Here is an 18310-nt window from a genome sequence, read left to right on the forward strand (position 1 = left end):
CATGCGAGTGGACTCATGGTGGGCTCTGCTGTGCATAGGCATTTGAAAACAGAATTGCTGCAGTAGCCAAAGGAATGGAGATGTTTTGATTTCAGGCTCTTCCAATGCAGGTAGCTGGAAACATTTACTAGACTTCAGCTTTAATGTTAAAATATAAACTCCCCCTCCCGAATATTTTGACAGTGGAGACCTCTAAGGGATGTGACATTCCCTTTGTCTACAAATACACTAATGGGAGTGCCTGCACTCAAGACCTTCAGATAGTGTCTTTGCTTTGGGCAGCTGGAGATTATTGATTCTTGAATTTCCCAACTGTTAAGATATTATTTCAGCAAGAAAGACTTTTTATTTTTTTTTTTTTTTTTTCCCCTAGAACTGGAAAAGGCAAGAACTGTTCTACTTGTAAAACAACCAACCAACTTTCTTGTTATTTGTCAAAGTGATTTCATTATCTTACTGTGCCACTGCTTCCAAGTGGCCTTACAGACATCATTTAAAAAGTACAGTGAAGTATTTGTCATAGAGTCAGAATGTTCTTGGCAAGCCTGAGAACTGCTAGATTAAGAGCTTACCTAAGAGCCTGAAGTATTATTGTTTACACTTTTTAGGAACACATCTAAACCATGGTTATTTCCAACCTCCCACAGATGCCTATGCAATAATATCCTTAAACTTTTCTTGCTGTATGGTGGGGTTTTGAAATAAAAGCATACCATATTTCTCTGGACTTTAAGAGCATTATGGTGTAAACACCACATGTAAATTAGAATCCTTACCTGTAAAACTAAGAATTTGGGATGTTATTTTCATGTGGATATGGTACATTGCTCAGGAAGTTGTTTGGGTTATGACTAATTTGTCCTTGCTGAAGACCTGTCCCTATCACTTTCTGGAGGACACATATCAGAGTTGGACCCTTCCAGGTCATAGGTATCTGGCTCAAAGTCTCACAAGTCCTTGCTTTTAAAGTTTGGGGTTTCCCACTCCTTGCCTGGCTGGTCCCTGTGCTGGCAGCTGCCTGTAGATGGGGCTGCCGTTCCACGTAGGCCGGGACGCCGGCAGCTGTGCTACAGATGTGTACAGATGTGGTACAACTGTGATGCAGATGCAGCCTGTGCTGAACTGCAATGGCCGGCTAGTAAGCACCTCCTTTAGCAACTTAAGCCATGCAAATTGACCATAGTTTTAAAATACTTGTTTTATTAAATTTTTAAAACAACATAAACATCATATTAACAATTTTATGGCTGAGGTTCTTGTAATTTGTGATTTTACCATTTTTATCTGATTTGAGAGCTCAAAAGATTACATCTTAACATTAGAAACTTTGTAATTAAGATTTATAACAGTAAGTTGTGTCATAGCTAACAAGAGAATAGAAATAGCAGATAGAACCATATAAACTTTGGATAGTGGGAGAATACATATTTTACTATAAACTGGGGTCTGCCAAGATTTTGTAAGGACCAGAAACCTTTTATAACCAGTTTCATGTTAATCTGAACAAACCACTCAATTCATAGTTGACTTTTAAGCAGTAGAGTGGGATAGTACGTCTTTAATTATTCCCCAAATATGCTTTTTTAATTATCTTCTTATTTGTTAAGTAAGTCTGTACCACCTTCATACCAATATTTAGCACCATGTAATGGGATATTCACCATTTAGCTTCTGGGGAATGTACAGTATGTTATTTACTCTGCACTAGAATAAAGGGTCCAATTGTAATAAAAGTTCATCCTTGCTTTCTGTGGTAGAACGTCAATGCTGGAAGAGCAACAGCATGCTTTTGACCATGAAGCTGTAGCTTATTTACAAACAAAAGAATGCCCCCCTCCCTCTTTTCCCATTTGCTTATTCATGATGATGATTTCATTAATAGTACTACAGGTTGGGTTTCCTTTACACTGGAAACTAGGGTAAGTTTTAATCACTTTGTCTTAAACAGAACTGGACCAGTGCATACCAAACAAGCACAGCCTGGCATTTCAGTATGAGCCCCACTACTTTTAGCATCTCTGTATGCTGTATGAGAATACTGGTGCTGAAAGATATAACTATACACACAGGCACATATAATCATGTTTTCTTAGAAAATGGAAAATAACACATTTCTTGAGGGGGTGGGTAATGGACCAAGAACTAGTAATATACCAGGATGTCTGTTACCCGCCTCCTACCAAGAAAGAATTGTATTTTCTTAACAAAGTTATTTGGATAGAGGGTGGATAGGTGGGAAATCTTGGGTTTTTTTGGTAACAGACATGCTGGAGAGAAACAGCTTTGGTTGTCAGTCAAAAGGCAGTTTAAACTCAGATTAATTTTAGGGATTTGGTGGGGGCTTTTTGTTACTGCAATTTAACTTAAAAAAAGATAGTTCTTAATTGCAAGCTTATGCCACTGCTCTTTGACAGTGAAATTATATTGTGTTTCATTGCTTTCACACAGCAGTTCATAGCTATAGCCTACAGACTAGTATATATGCGTAGTATTAACAAAACATTAGTACATCGGGTTCAACAGTGGTCCGTGTTATTTCTGTAGCAACACTGCAGGCTTCTGGCACTGTAAGGGGGCAGATATGCTGCAAGTTCATAGGGAACAAACAAATAATCCCATTATACTGTCTTGTGGCAGATATTTTCTTTTGTGGCTGTGCAGAATGACTGCCAATATTGTTCTCTATGCTGCCTGCTGGTAGCTGGGGGAAGGACGGAGGAGCCTTTTAGTTCATATGTTCTATTACAAGAAAACAAACTGGTAACAAAATGCTAATGGAGCTCTTCCCCCTACTCCTTGGGAGGCAGAGTCTTCTGAGTTTGGCAGCTCGTACTTCTCTGAATCCTTGAGTCTCCCTTACCTCGTTGACCTGGATGCTCTGTGCCTAGCAATGCTTCTGCTGTCTATGAGCAGAGGCTGCAGGAATGCTCCTCCCACTCTCCTCCCCATAACACTGACCATGCTACCTCTGCAGAGGAAAAAATCCCAACCTTGAGTTCTGCTTCAACCTTACAGGTATTAAAAGCTCTAGCCCTCAGCCATGAGTAATATCCACTCCTGTTTGTGTTAATTTGTGCACTGCAGGACCTCTGATTTAACTTAATACAATTGTAATTCTCTTCTTTTGTCAAAAGCTTGTGAGTATACATGAAAGAGTAAGAGAGAGAATAAGGAAGAAGTGGCTGTCACTCGGTGTTTTCTTTGAGATATTTTCCCCAAGGCTTAGGTTTCTTCAGAGCACATACAAATACACTGAGGAGCACACAGTAAAACATCAAAGGTAAGTTGCTGCTTGAGGTGAGAACAAGTTCTTATGCCAGGTCTAGCTCTCCATGATGACAGTCATGACTGGCACACAGAGGCCATTTCCATGCATCAGTCTCTGCATTGAGGTTTTTCTGAAATATTTCTGTGGTTCAATCACTGGGAAAGATCTCAAGCCACAAGAAAATGGATTAAAGATTCAGCTTTCACTGCGTGTTCTATCTGTGTTAAGAAAAGCTAACAGTTTGATCCCCCTCAGGCAAGGCCAGAGCTCTGGAGCCAGCTGCTGGCAATGCTGTGTGGGCTGTGAAAGGTCTCCAGAAGAGCATATACCATCTGCAACAGCTATGTTTCTGTAACATCCCAAGCAGCTCCTGCTGTTTTTTCAGGACTGAGTAGTAGCTTTGCTGTGGCTGTTACCTTTAGAGCTTTAAAACGTGGTATTACCATTGTTCTGAATGAAACTGGAAGCATCTTTTTGCAGAAAACAGGTCCAGGTATACTCAGGTGAGCAAAGATTCATCTCTGACTTGTTCAGACAATACAACCTGTGCAAATAACTGTGAATGCCTACAGGCATATGTGAGGAATGCATGGCATGACTAGCACTGGGGAAGGGAAGGCAGGACACTTTACTCATAGTAAAGCAGACTGATGTAGACCAGATGTTGCAGGTGTAGCAGGTCTGCAGTATTTGACTTTTTTGTGAGACTAAAGCTTTTGTCTGTCACGTGCATAGCGTAAGACTTACGATTCCTTTAGCTGTTGCTTCTCTTTGTCCATAAGGCAGGCACTTAAAAAGACTTTCAGGATATGAGTTAAAATTATTTCCTGATTTTTAATGGATGCTTGTTCCAAAATAATCTGCAGTTTTGTTTTTTAGGCTTTCACATGAGAAGACTGGAAGTTGGCTGATGACCTGATTATGTTCTTGAGGGAATGCAGTCTTTCTAGAGGAATCCCTACAGCAACCTGTCTCACCCCACCAAGGTAGCCACTGTCCCTGCACACCCAACTTAGCAAAGTATAATGCAGGTAACCTTCATCATATACACTGCTGTGGAAGCACTGTACGTGAACTATCTGGTCCCCAGCACTCAAACCCATAGCTCCTAGTTTCCCAGGCAGTGACACCTTGCTAATGTGCAATACGCAGCACATACTGCCAGCTTTCTGAAGTTGTAAAAAAAAATAGCTAACAACCAGGATGGTTTCATTTTGAACGTATGTTTTCAAGGCAAAAGCTTAAAAAATTTGCATCTTTCTAAACTGAGTGCTTGACCTAATTAAGCATAGATCAGAAGTAATGTGTGACATACACAGGGGCCTTTGCTAGGGAGTGCCAAAACCTTGTCACTCTGGACAGCATGTTTCTGGTCAGATTATGCTGCAGTCATCCTTTGGCCATTGCTTGAAACTAGACCTCTGGGGCATATGGGGGAAGATGAATTCCTTGCACCTTAAGAAAGACTTTTGAACTAGCTTGGAGGCCTAGGATATAAATATACTGTCATCATAACTTGCTCGTGCATTCACTGCCAAAAAGAAGTATAATTTTTTGAAGAATGCCAGCCTTGTAAATACTCTGCTATTCTCAGCTCTCAAAAGAGCAACTGTGTCATTTTTTTGTGATGTAGCATTACTTTTTTCTGACAGCTAGCATGACACAAGAGTAGAGAAATTGAATGCTGCATCATTTCAAAACCTAGCTGCTTTAAAGTCTGATAACCTTAAAGTGCTTATCCAGTGTTATCTGAATAAAAAATATTCCAGTATTAGATTTGACTCTGAAAATCTGATAACATGATAAATTTGTTGCTGTTGCACTAAGGCCTTTGTTGCACCAGCTACTTTGAAGAAGGCTCACTCTCTCTCTCCTCCCCACAGGAATTCATACTTCACAAGTGAAACAAGTATCTCCAACAGCCATAAGCATTAGGAAGGTCCATGACTTCCTTTCTAAACTGCAATGTAGGACAAAATGCATTACCTTCACAGTGAATGACTGTTTCTACAGAGAAGTCATAGAATCGTAGAATTGGTTAGATTGGAAACGATCCTTAAGATCATTGAGTCCAACTGTTAACCTCAATGGAATCAGATTTCAGACTTTTTAATTCCTATTGACAAGAGTGGCAGCAGAACTGGCCTGATGGGGTTTACTCCGTACATGTCTTTGCCCTTTTTCGCCAGTGGGAGTGATCAACTGTAAAGTGATTTAGCTGTAATGAAAGCATGAAGGACAGTATCAGGCTGGTTTTGAGCTACAGGGAGAAAAGTTTTCTGCAGACAAATCCAAGGGAGAAACAGACCTATTCCTCAAAAACAATAAAAAGTTTCTGAATTCTTCTTCAATATTTTAAGAAGCCTTCTCTTCATTCTCAGAGTAAATACAGCATTTTTTCAAGCCCGAAAAATGTTCCAAGCAAATGGGATAAATGCAAGAGCAAAGTTTTTATAGACTGCAACCTTAACTGCAGAGAGAAAAAAATACCTCTCCATAAGAAAGCAGCTTGTGAGTGAGTGGAGTTAACACAGGTACATGAATTTTATGTGTTTCTTCAGTTATGGCTTGAAAATATCAGTCCTCAGTAGTAATATAAGACAAGATCTGAAAACTGTTCAGTGTGTTCACTGACCTAGTGAACTGATCTTTTTCTAAGTTTCAAAAAACTGAAAAGGTGAAATAATGATTTTCAGTAAGGTACTGTTTCACTGAATGAGAATGAAGGAATAGCCTCTTTAGGAAGACCTCTTTCTTACAGGGTAAATTTCCTTGGCTGGGTCTTCCCTGATGACATCCTTTTCTTCCAAGCCTGTATGCTTTAAATTTGCCTCTTCTGAGGAAGAAATGGAATTAAGATAGCCTAGGTAGTACATGGGAAGACACTGACTTCGGTTAATCCTTACTTTTGCACATCAGACTCTAGATGAATGGTTCCAGCTTGACCTGTTCCTAAAGCTTCAGTTATGGCTTTAAAAATTGGCCTGGTCCTATGGAAGAAAGACCACCATGTATTAAAGCATTAGTTGAAATTAAAAAGGTGAACATAAAACAGTGCACAATAAATGCAGGCTGCTGTTGGAGGGAGTGGATTTTTCTGCTACTTTCAGACCCCGATGCCCATAGTTGCTGATTAGAGGAGATGGAGGGTCCTTCTGAAAGAGGCTGGTTGCTGATGGACGGCTTCAGTGCCTGAGGGTGCTGGATGCCCTGAAGTAGGAAAGGAACTTGTAGCAGAGGCTCACCACAAAGTACCAGATGTTTCGAGCCATCTGTGACCTTGCAATGAAAATGCGCCAGATGATCACAAGAAGCGTGGTGTTGAATGCGTATCGGATGTTCCTTAGCCTGAGAAAGAGAAAGAGGCATCTTATGGAGGAAGACAAAAACAACAAAGAGCTTACCAGATTGCTTCATTTGCTACAGGTAATTTTGTAAGAATTCCTGTTTACAAGTGGCTCTTGGGCTTTTTGCCATTCCTATTTTAGTGAAGACACTGTGCCTAAGATGTCCCTGCCAAAGACTGTGTTGAAGTTAGGGTACAATGAATAGTTACTGGTATGGGTGGAATACCTGTATTACAAGTCTCTCTTGTTCTGTGTACTCTCAGTATGACTGCTGTTCTGGTCTGAAGTGAGCATTTTTATTTCATGATATTCTAGGTCCAATACCTTTGTCTTTGATTTGGTATATTGGCTATTTTTCACTTTGCAGAATTGGTAGCGGGCTAGAGGGCCTTTGCAAGAGATGATGAATAAAGTTTTTCCATTTGGGTAGAACCTTGTCTTTAATGTTGGGAAATTACTCAATAATAATAAATGAATGGTCTTCACTTTTGCAGTAACTACAGCACTGGGGTTTTGAGGAGGGTGGTTTACACCATGTATTTAAATAGTATTATTGGATCTTTAAGATGTTAATCATAGAATCAACTAGGTTGGAAAAGACCTGTAAGATCATAAGTCCAACCTTTATCCCAGCACTGCCAAGCCCACCATGTTGTCCTCTTTCTGTCATGCAAAAGTTTCTGCAGTTCTCCAATTCTCACTTTCCCAGTGTCTGAACAAGGGAAGAAAACTTAGTACCTAATGTCCTAAGACTGGTTTAATTTTTGGAAGAGTGTTTCTTTTTTGGTAAACTTTCTCACTGAACTATACAACACTGCTTATTTGGACTATGAGGCAAGTACTGGCCTATTACGGAGGTTATTATAAATCCTTTAAAAATTACCCATGAATGAAGAATGTGTTCAGGATTCCTTGCTATACCAACAGGCTGTTTTATACTTCTGGCATCTACAGTGCACTAGAATGGTTTTCTTGAAGGAAACAACCAGGCCCTTACTCTAAGAGAGCTGCTCCTTCTGCTGTTGCCTGCACTTCTCAGTAGAAGGGCTGGAGAAGACAGGAAGAGCATAATCTTTAACTGAATAGAAGGACAATCTCAACTTGCTTGTTCAGACTCTCTTAACCTGTCACCAGGGACTGAATACATAAGCATAAGCTCTTCACTGATTTTGGAGAATTTTTGCCCATTCCCCCCAGGGAATTAGAAATTCCAATTTTATAATGAAATTTAAAATCATACAAATGCTTAAAGTTTTTATACTGTGTCTTTAAATTGCAAAAAATTTCTAGGAGCTTAAGAAAACCTAAATCTCACCCTTATTTTTTCTGTTGTAATTCTGAATGACCAAGACCATCTGCATTCATGTATTCCTTTTATGCACTGTAACTCCGTTACTTGGTCATCTGCTGGGCAGGCGTAATATCTAGCCCCTGATCATTAGTGTCATCAAAAGTCCTCTTTTTCTTACAGGATGGAAAAATGAAATACTGACAACCCTCTGCTGTAAGAAATAAGCTATGCTGTGTTATTCAACAATAATGTAACCAGAATAATTTTCCTCAAAAGCCACTGAAGGTAGCCAGGACCTCTTGTCCTTGTCACTGAGTAAGACTTACTTCCGTAAGTGCTGCTTTGCTGCTGGAATGCCAGACATGTCCTCATTTAGCAAGTACTTCTTAGCGCCTAGGCAGTAGCTTTCAATGTATTCTGACCAGTGCAGCTGACGAACATCAAAGTTGTATAACTGGGATTTAAAGAAAAAGAGCAGAAGTTAAATGGGAGAGTTCAAAACAAGTTCACATTAAGCACTTCACTGACCTCTGTTCCTGACAAAGCCCTCTCTCTGAAGTTCTTAAAGCCACCAAGTTTCCAAGAAGACATGGGTACCAAACATGCTGTATTTCACAGCTGTCCATTAGTGTCTTACCCAGCTGGGAATCTGGGCAAAGCAAGCAGAAATTTAGCGCTAGCTGGCAGAAAATAAAGATAAGTTTGTCCTTCAGGTGGCAATTTTTGCATAAATACATGTATCTGTACACACAGATACACACACAGAGAATCGTGGAAGAAAAATGGCATTCCGCTCAGGTAAATGGATTTGTATGAAAACCTCCATGCAGTTTTTAATGTGTCACTAGAATTATGTGTAAATAACTGAATTGGACATTGCATCAAAAGATGCCTCTGCGTCAGTATGACTCTCTGCTGTGCTGCATTCTCAGGAGCTACGTTGACAGAAGTCCAAGAAATGGTTTACTCTGGTGTTTGGCATGAAAATATCTCATTGCAGAGCTCATTACCCCAGTTAATTTCAAATGCTTATACTGGAAAAATTGTTAGCAAGCTCTCAGGCGCTTGTCTGTCCATTAGAGCAAAGAAAGTATTTGTAAAGAGGAAGAGTTTTTATTGCAGATTTATTATTATTATTAATATTATTATTATTTAATGAATAAGTGAGGTGAATGGCATTTCTTATCTACAGGGTCTTAAAAGGGAAGATAACCAGAAAAAAATACCTTCCTTTCACTCCCTTGCCAATCCAGGCTTAGGTGCAAGAGCTTTGTTGTCAGACGAGCAATAGCTTGAGCAGAGGGGAGCTAGCTACTGTGTAGATCTTGGTGCCTTTGTCAGATATATATGACATGCAGTCTGCCCATAAACTGTCTAGCTTGAATACTGCTCACAGTGCAGCAGTGGCAACACCGGATCTCATAAAGTTCTCATAAGCAGCTTGGTAAGCCTGAAACTCTGTCGAGCTTGTGCTAAGTCCTTGATGCTGTAATTTTTTATTTATCTGCCTCAAAACTAGTTCCTATCATACCATTTAGGTTCCCTCTACATCTGCTGTAGTGACAGCAGTGCCACTGCCCTTAGAAGTTAGAATTTGCTGCATGCGGTTCCTCTGCAGACCAGGGAAGAAAACTCTTGATTCTACTACTGGGAGTCTGTGGAAGAATTTCATTATGTGAGTGAGACCAGTTTGATGTGAATGCCTATCTCTTTGCAAGGACATACTGACCAAAGGTGCATTCAAGCTTATCACAAAGCTACTCGGTATTCCTTCAGCCTTTCCATTACAATCCTATTCTTAAGGAGTCAATAGTTTGAAACCTATGACTACAACAAAGCTTTGACATCCTGCAAATTAATTGCTCTCTGGGGACTTGAATAAAACAGCAACTTTTTTCATATTGTTCAGGGTAAGACACTATGTGTTAATTAAATTTCCCCATGCAGTGTCCATTAAAACCAATGCGGATGAAAATGTCAAAATCTTTCCATGTAGAAATACCAAAAGTCATTTCCATCTAGATCACCCACCACAGCTGCCAGGTTAACTGGAAGGACTTCAGTGATTGACCTGTCTCAGAAGGAAGAGCAACACACTTCAGGAGAAGACATTCTCCTGTAATAAATGCAAGGCTCCTGATAAGTTTTTTTAATGAAGCAAGGAGGAAATAAATTGGTTTGGGTTAAAGTCAATTCCAGTTATTTGGATGTCATTCAAAAGCTCAACAGTACACCAAAATTAATTGCTGCAGATTAAAAGAACTGGAGATTAGCAATGCATATTCAGGACGTTCTTACCTTTTTGTCCTCTGTGTTAAGGTGACTCATTAACATATTCATATTCTCTGAAGACCAATCCCAGGACTGGGTGGAGAAATACTGCAGGAGTGTCATAGACTTTTCCAGTCGATTGACAATCTTCATCATTCTGAAACAAGAGGAGCGTCAGAGGTGGATAGGAAGTTTGACCTTATGCAAAAGCTGTCCGTTTGCTCTGTGGGTGTTTTCACCAGTCCAGATAAATAGGCGTTGCAATTCCTGATCAGCACTGCACTGGTACTGAGAACTTGCTCAGCAACACTAACTGCTCCAGCTGAGGTCTTGAGCCTACAGCTATCCAGGTTTTATTCTTGCCTCAAACATGGGCGCAAAAATGCATTTCCCAAGGCAAGATTGATGCCTAACTTACTGAACTAAACAAGGGTTGGAGGCCACACATGTACCATGTGTGAGATGAAGAGCCCATCTGAACTAGTATGAAGTCTGCAAAGCAGATAGCAAAACCACAAAGGTATGTTGCTTGCCTCCTGAGGTGGCTACTTCTCTTTCTACCATGGGCCCATCTTTCTAGGCTGTCAAGGTCACGCCCTCTGGACAGCATCCCTTCTGTTTAGAATATCAACCACACCACTCAGTTTGGTGGCATGCTTTTCATGTCTTTGGGCTTCTTTGATATCTCTCTGTCAAAAAATAACTTTTTCTTAAAGGGCATCCCCCCTCCCTGTATAATATAGCAGCAGTTTGGAGTATTTTTTGTGTCCTTTCTTACAGATGAAGGGTCTGATAGCATCAACTCCGGGCTGATGACCTCGAAAATCATGCAAGTCCATTAGATTTTATTTTTGGGGGAGGGGGTAGGGTGGGGTTTGAATGTCTTCCTGGAGTGTGAGTGTCCTCGTAAAGATGAAAGCTGCTTGGGGGGCAGAGCTGCTTAACAGGGACTTTGCAAATGCAGGTTCAGGTTTCTCATGTGTCTTGGCCTTTTTTCTGTTATTCATTCTTCATATAAAAGGGGGTGACAGTAATGCTGTCCCACCTTGCAGGATTATTTTACAGTTGTCCCAATGGTCATGAGTGTAAAAGGCCTTTGGCAGTTGCGTGATGTACAGTGCTCAGTCAATTTTGAGAGACCACCACATTCTCTCAGACTGGATATGGGCAAGAGAAAGCATTAAAAGGCTGATTTCTGTGGAAAACAGAGCTGCTTTCATGAGAGGTTTTGAGCTGCCCGGAGGGTAACACAGTTGCTGTTGACAAATAAAAGGCAGCAGTCTGGGGAAGAATGGTGCCAGGCTGGGCTCTCGCCATGCAGATGTGACTGCCACAATGATAAGCACTAAGCACAGCAGAAAAAGACACAATGAGTACATCAGTTCAGAGGAGAACTGCTCAGCTTACCCAAAGCGAATTGAAAGAGCACTAAAACCTTACATAGGCACTCCTACTCAGAATTAAAGTGCCTTTCATTTTAGAAGCAAAGCACACCACCAGATTAAGGGAACCTTCATTCTGAATAATTATGTGCACACTGATTGAATGCAGTTTATCTAAACTACTTTAAAATTACTTCAGATTAATCTTCCTGATTGTGCCTGTGTAAGCAAGTACTATGGGACAAAGCTTTGTGAATATTTTAATACCTTTTAGGAACTTGGGAAACAAAGTATATGACTAGACTACAAAGATCTGGAGTTGCCCCTCAAACTGGCTCCCCAAAAGCCAACAGGGTATTTAAAGAGCTTAGGGTAATGGAATCTGTCAGAAAGAAATGATAAGAGAATCAACTGTGTGTCCCTACTTATGTTTTGAAAATAGGTTATCCACGTGGCTCCTCTCAATGTGGGCAGAATAAACTGTGACTGTAGATCTACCCAAAGCAACATTTCTGGGTGGCTAAAAGTAAGGGGCAAAAAGAGAAGTGAAACATCTGATGAGGTGTGTATGAAAACCATGTATTTGTGTTAACTGACTGAGCTCAAATGTGACCACATTCAAAATATTGTCTAATTTGGATGAAGGAGTGGTCTACTGAAAAACATCAACTGAGTAGAAACATGCTTTTCTGTAGCCTCAGAGAGGCTATGGGAAAGATTTCTTATAGAAAATCTCATTCTCTGTTGTGAAGGAACTGGGATTATTAGCTGTCACTTGATAGCCTTATTAGTTACACTTCAAAATGCATCTTGTCTTCTAGAAAGCTGTTTACAGCAATGATTTCTTTATTTGCTCCCATACTGAGCCTTGCATGAGCAGGTTCTCAGGTACAACAGATTGCCCCAGGAGACTACTAATGATATAAACCACACTATTTTCTAAGTCATGGATGGATGTGCAGCAATAACAGTAAGCCATTCAGGGAAGTTTTGCTAGACATCTAGCAATTTATGTGAAATGAGCTAACACTTAAAGTTAGCTTCTCAGGAGAGGCCTGTATAAGTCTGAAGCTGAAGGAGATGAATCTTGTACCTACCCTTTGGTATCAGCATGTGATAACCACAGATGTGAAGATGACTCCAGGCTGAGGCAGCTCATTCTCAGAACTTGCTGGAGATCTGCTCTCCATAAGAGTGGCAGGCATGCAGAAGGCTGAATGTGTGGTTTCTTACCTGGGCTTTCTCCCTGTGAGCCTCATGTACAGGTCATAGAGTATGGCTGGAGCCTTGTGACTGACAGTTATCCAGTACTGGTTTATCAAGTAGCTGGACGTCAAGTGAGCATTGGGTGTTCGGAAGGCCTGCTCCAGTGGGTTCCTTTTGAATGTGGACATAACATACTGCTCTGTAAGAGAACAGACATTTAACTTAAAATAAGGGACTTAATTTCAGTTGGGCACAACCATACCAACACGCTGAAGTAAAGCTCAAGTTACAGAGCTTAACATCTTTACACTACAGTTCCATAAACTTTGTAACCAGGGGTTGGACAAGGTCATCTCATGGTCCCTTCTGGCATTAAAATTGATGACTCCATCTATTGCCTATTTGAAACACAATCTGACTCTAGCCTTAGCAGCAGGAAGCAAAAAATTCCTTATCAAAACACCAAAATGTAATGGAGGAAAAGCAGGCAGTTGTAGCCTGAAATGCTTCAAACCAAGGAACTGCAGTTCTGCTTTCACGTGCAGTAGGCGTAAAAGAAATTGGTAAGTGTTAACATGTCTTCACATCACTGAAAGCAAACTTTGATCTGCTAGCATAAAACAAAAATGACATTTCTAATTTTTAATCTAATTTTCTAAATGGCTGATGTCAAGATTAGTCTGAGTCAGAGACCATGGTTTAGTGGTGGACTTGCACGCATAGAGTGCTGCTTCTAAGAAGACTTCGCTATATCCTTTCAAACCACATCTGACCCACACCACCAAATACCTCAGCCTGTTTTCTGATGGGCTCTGGATGCACTAACGCAGCAAATTGTCTTGGATTTTTAACTTGAAAACTAATGATAGGGTAGTAATCCTTCATTCCCTTTTTATGTTAAGGCACAAAATAAGTTGGGTCTGATTCTGAGCTGTTGCAATGGCACAGTGCCATAGAAATGGCATCTAGATGTGCATATCTGGGTCATTTACATATTGCAGAGTCTTAACAGAACTGCAGTAGTTGAATATAAGACTATCATCCTAGGGACTAATAAACAGATGGTGCTCCTATTCCTGAGCAGCAGTGAGCTCAACAAAGAAGAATATGTGGGCTTTTCTTACTTAAAAAAAAAAAAAGAATTTGAGAGTTACGACATCAATCTGTGCTCATATTCTAGTTTACTCTCTAAGCTTATGTTACAAATAGAAAATCAGATGAAAATTTGCAAGTCACAAGAAACATCCAGATCATCCTCAGATAAGCAGATTTCAATCATAATATTCAGACAGTACTCTCACATATCTGTGGTCGGCTCATTACTGCACTTCCAAGTAGTGACTTTTGCTCATTTTAAGTAACTGCAACTAGAGGAAACTTTTTAGCCACTTAGCTGCTGAGTTTAGACAACAGACTTTCAAAATAATACAATTTAGGTTTAGTGCAAATTCATCATTATTTTTGTCTCCCTTATGCTGCAAGTTTAATGCCTGAAGACCAGTTCTCCTGAAACTCATCTTGCATCCGAATAGCCAAAACTGACTGCCATCCCTCCTGATTCATGTAGCCACACTGCAGTTATCTTGTGGTTATCTTGCGGGCTGAGGTATGGAAATCTTATCCTTTGCAGCATGTTCTCTCAAAATGGCAAGGATTAGCTAAAAACTCCTATTAAACTTTTCCAGGTAGTGTGCCTGGCAGGGAGGGTTTGCTGGAGGAGTTTTGGATATTTTGGAAAGGTGTTTACTCCTGGCAATAAGCAGTTTGGGATGGGTTACTAGGAAGGAAGCCGCCGTCCTGGCCCAGCTCTTCGTAGAGTTTGTGTCTGTCTAAGTAGTGCGTGAGGAGCTGCTTTCCTCTGTGTCAGCAGCATTGCCATTTACTACAATTATACTTTGTCAAAGTCATGGCTGGCTTAAATGTAGAGATCTGCTCCCAGTTTGGAGAGGGCTGTGTGTCTGTGGCCATTCAAGTAGCTCATGGATGAGAAGAGCAATCCCATGCACTCTACTACTTCTTCCCTTAAGGAAGTTTCTCCAAGAGGCACTTTAAATCCCAGTTTATTTACAAACTCTCATCTGATTATCAATATTTAAGTTAATTTAGTTTCATTTGGTCACTTCATTCCGTAATGGAAACCTACTAGTTTAACAGGGAACCACTGGTATTTTGGAATTGTGATTGGTCTGATACTGTCTGCAGCATATAGTTATAGCTGTTTATTCAAATCCTGATGTTAATATACTGCAGATCTAGTTTTCAGCTGTAAAGTGGTTTAGAAGGTTTTCCTTTGCACCCATGTTAAAGACATTACTGACTTCCTTTTCTCTCTGCATTACTGGTATCCTTGGCCAGGATAGCAAGAAAGAACTGATCAATAAGTAGAAAATGCAGCTCTTGTCATTTCAGATCATTTGCCTTACACCAAATTCACATAAATCATCAACACCTGTATCATCTTTGTTACTTAAGACTTGTAGCAGAAAATGTAGGTGTAGTAAAGGAGCTACAGTGATACTACGTGATGAGAGAAGCACCTATGTCAAGAGCAGATGATATATCTGCTGAAAACTCAAGAAAAATTCTGCAAGTTAGGAATGAAAGTGGTTTTGTTCTAAAATGCACATAAGAAGGCAGTGAGACCAACTTGAAAGACTTACTGGAAGGAAGCTGAGAAACCACCAGTGTTGCTTAATCTGGAACGGTTAATGCTACAGGTGTTCTCTTTACGAACCTCCCTTACCCTGGCTTGCACTGACTTAGCACAATTGCTCTATCTCCTCATTTCTGGAAAGTGTTCAACTTCACAAGCTCCAACAGTTTGTATTGGAAAAAGACAGAAAGAAGCAGACAGACAGACAGATTGGTCAGGGAGGCAGAAAATCCCAAACTAGAATCATATCACCTCTAGGAGCAAATTCTAGAGCTCCAACAAAGGCAGATTTAGCAGGGGGAAAATCAGACACCACTCTCGCCTAGGTAGACTGTTAAGGATAAATTAAGTTTTCCTGTGCTGAACACCATTTTAAAGCCTGTTTTATGGTTTAGTTTTGAGTAGAAATTGCAAAATGTACTTCACGAAGTCATACTAGCAAGACTTCCATTGCAGCAAAGCAGAATATGCTTCTTTAGATTAATACTCAGTTATTTGGCCACATTTTTGTAAGAGCAGGGAAAATAACAAGAAAGTCAGAAAAAATCCCAGCTTGTCCCTTCTGCAAAACCCACATTCGATTTGCACTAAAATGCTCAGTCCCACACCAGATGATTCCATTCCCACCTGTGTTTCTCAGCAGCTGCCAGTCTCACTCTCACAACCCTCCCATCTCAATGACCACTTACAGACCCTGTGCCAGTCTGGCCTCCCCAGACTCCTTGAACAGACTCCCCTTCCCTCTGCTGTTCTTGTGTCTCCTGTATAATTGATTCAGAGAGTTTCCTTCATGCTGGGAAAAAATAAAAGTCTGAAGAACCTGAAAAACCATTGGAGGTAGAGACCTGGCCTCAACTATTTCAACCTGAAAAGCTGGCAGAGCTAAACACAGATAGAAACAGGCTTTCAAAAACAATAGGTGGCAACTCAAGTAGCAGATGCTGCCCTACTGGAAAGGAGGGAACTGGTGAAATTTGGTCCTTCTGTGCAAATGGTGGACTACTTAGTGCTAGCTCTTATTTAAGAGAGATCATGGCTCTGAAAGTCCTGTTGGACCGCAGGCCATGGGACTGGCTGCCTAGAAGCCAAATAATAGCGAGTAGACAGAGAAAGTAACATGAATGGGTTGCAAAAGTCTGTCATATATATAAAGAAGATTTTAGGATTACGTGTATTTACCGAAAAGAAATTGATAGGAGACAATTGATAGCTGCAGTTGTAACATTCCAATGCAATAAACCTTTCTCAAACACATTTCTTGAACCGTGCAACACCTTTGAGGGCCAAATTTTGCTCTTTGATACTCCATCCTAATTCTTTTCAGCCTGCTGCTCTCAGGAAAACTGTGGATACAACATGTGGTACAAAGAGTTCCACAGTGCCTCTAAAGGAGAAAATTCTGTCTTCAGTCCCATCACACAGCTGAACTGATTATGCAAACTTCTGCTGCACCCAGATGATTTCATTGCTAAATCCACAGTTAAAGTAACAGAATAAAACCAATTATACATTGCTGTTTTCATCAGTAAAATGATGAAACCCAGTGAAAATGGGTTAAGAAAGGCAAACCTCAGGTAGCAGTGCTATGGTGGCTGTTGTGTGAAGTAGCAACCTGTGAAGAGCTTTGCATTTACTCCTGTGAAAAAAACACAGATCTGTGACTAATCACAGCACTGTATCTCTTATTAGCAGGAGTGCCAGGAACTTGGTGGGATGTACTCACCACTCAGCCAATTGCTGAAACCTCATCCCTGCTAGATCACTTGATCAAGTATCACGGTTAGGACATTAGCGGGATTTTCAAACAAGCCTTGTTCTGAAATGCAATTATACAGGCTGAGAAAATTGAGGCTGTTCAGCCTGGGGAAGAGAAGGCTGCGTGGAGACCTCATAGCAGCCTTCCAGTATCTGAAGGGGGCCTACAAGGATGCTGGGGAGGGACTCTTCATCAGAGACAGTAGTGATAGGACAAGGGGTAATAGGTTCAAACTTAAACAGGGGAAGTTCAGGTTAGATATTAGGAAGAAGTTCTTTACTGTGAGGGTGGTTAGGCACTGGAATGGGTTGCCCAAGGAAGTTGTGAATGGTCCATCCCTGACAGTGTTCAAGGCCGGGTTGGACAGACCCTTGGGTGACATGGTTTAGTGTGAGGTGTCCCTGCTCATGGGAGGGAGATTGGAACTTGATCTTAAGATCCTTTCCAACCCTGACCATTCTATGATTCTATGGTCTGATTCTCTGCTGACTTCCTGTTTGCCACTTAAAAAGTGCAAAGACAAATGCAAAGCAAAAGCTGAGAAGTGAAACACATAGCAGTGACCTGCCAGCTTCCTGTATTTAAAGCCCAAAGATATGAATGAATGAATGAATGTATAACAGAAAGCATCTCAGGCCCTGTGAATCTGTCCAATGCACTGACTGTACATAGTATTTCACAGTATACAGCTGAGCCAAATTCTGCTGCTTGGCTTCAGCATCAGTTTTCCACTGTAAGGGTGTCAGGATTTGTCTCCCTTTTCTTTTACTCCTGCCTTGAAAGCACATCCACTTGAAAAGTCAGACATGAAAAGAATATGAATCCTTCCACTGACAGAATTCATGATCAAAACTCAAACTGTTCTTGAAGCACACCAGTTATTTCAAGGTTTGCCTTCTCAAGTCTATACCAGTTATGTCTGTTTAGAATTTTCTGCACAGAAAGAGAAAGAAAGGCTACTTTACTTCCATAATATACTAGTTTTTATTCACAATCAAGGTTCTCCAAGTGATTTCAAAGCACAGAAAGAATCCCAAGCCCTGCAATCAGAAAAGGAAGATGTCCTGTTATGGCTACAGAGAGCATCTTCTTACAGAATTAAGGGGCTGGTTCCCTGTTCTTTTTTCCACCGCTTT

At 40.6% G+C, this 18310-nt stretch overlaps 1 protein-coding gene and 1 long non-coding RNA gene across 5 annotated transcripts in view; one reads left to right on the forward strand and one right to left on the reverse strand.

Moving 5' to 3' along the window:
• The first annotated feature begins 1231 nt into the window (after positions 1-1231).
• Positions 1232-7044, forward strand: LOC115605397. Of its 2 annotated transcripts, none has more exons than XR_003990588.1 (2): positions 1232-4299; positions 5152-7044. It is a non-coding gene; the product is annotated as an uncharacterized LOC115605397 (long non-coding RNA). The 2 variants fall into 2 exon arrangements; XR_003990589.1 differs by having other exon boundaries at positions 1232-4254.
• Positions 4349-18310, reverse strand: part of FAR2 (fatty acyl-CoA reductase 2) — a 137927-nt gene continuing 123965 nt past the window's right edge. For all 3 annotated transcript variants that reach the window (XM_030479741.1, XM_030479739.1, XM_030479740.1), the window contains exons 9-12: positions 12793-12964; positions 10205-10334; positions 8233-8360; positions 4349-6616 (exon numbers count right to left, since the gene is read on the reverse strand). In XM_030479741.1, the coding sequence (XP_030335601.1) occupies positions 6454-6616; positions 8233-8360; positions 10205-10334; positions 12793-12964 (593 nt within the window). In that variant the 3' untranslated portion in view covers positions 4349-6453. The remainder of the gene's footprint in view (positions 6617-8232; positions 8361-10204; positions 10335-12792; positions 12965-18310) is intronic.

The sequence above is a fragment of the Strigops habroptila genome, chromosome 3 (assembly GCF_004027225.2).
Source record: "Strigops habroptila isolate Jane chromosome 3, bStrHab1.2.pri, whole genome shotgun sequence".
In the NCBI taxonomy this organism is placed as follows: Eukaryota; Metazoa; Chordata; class Aves; order Psittaciformes; family Psittacidae; genus Strigops; species Strigops habroptila.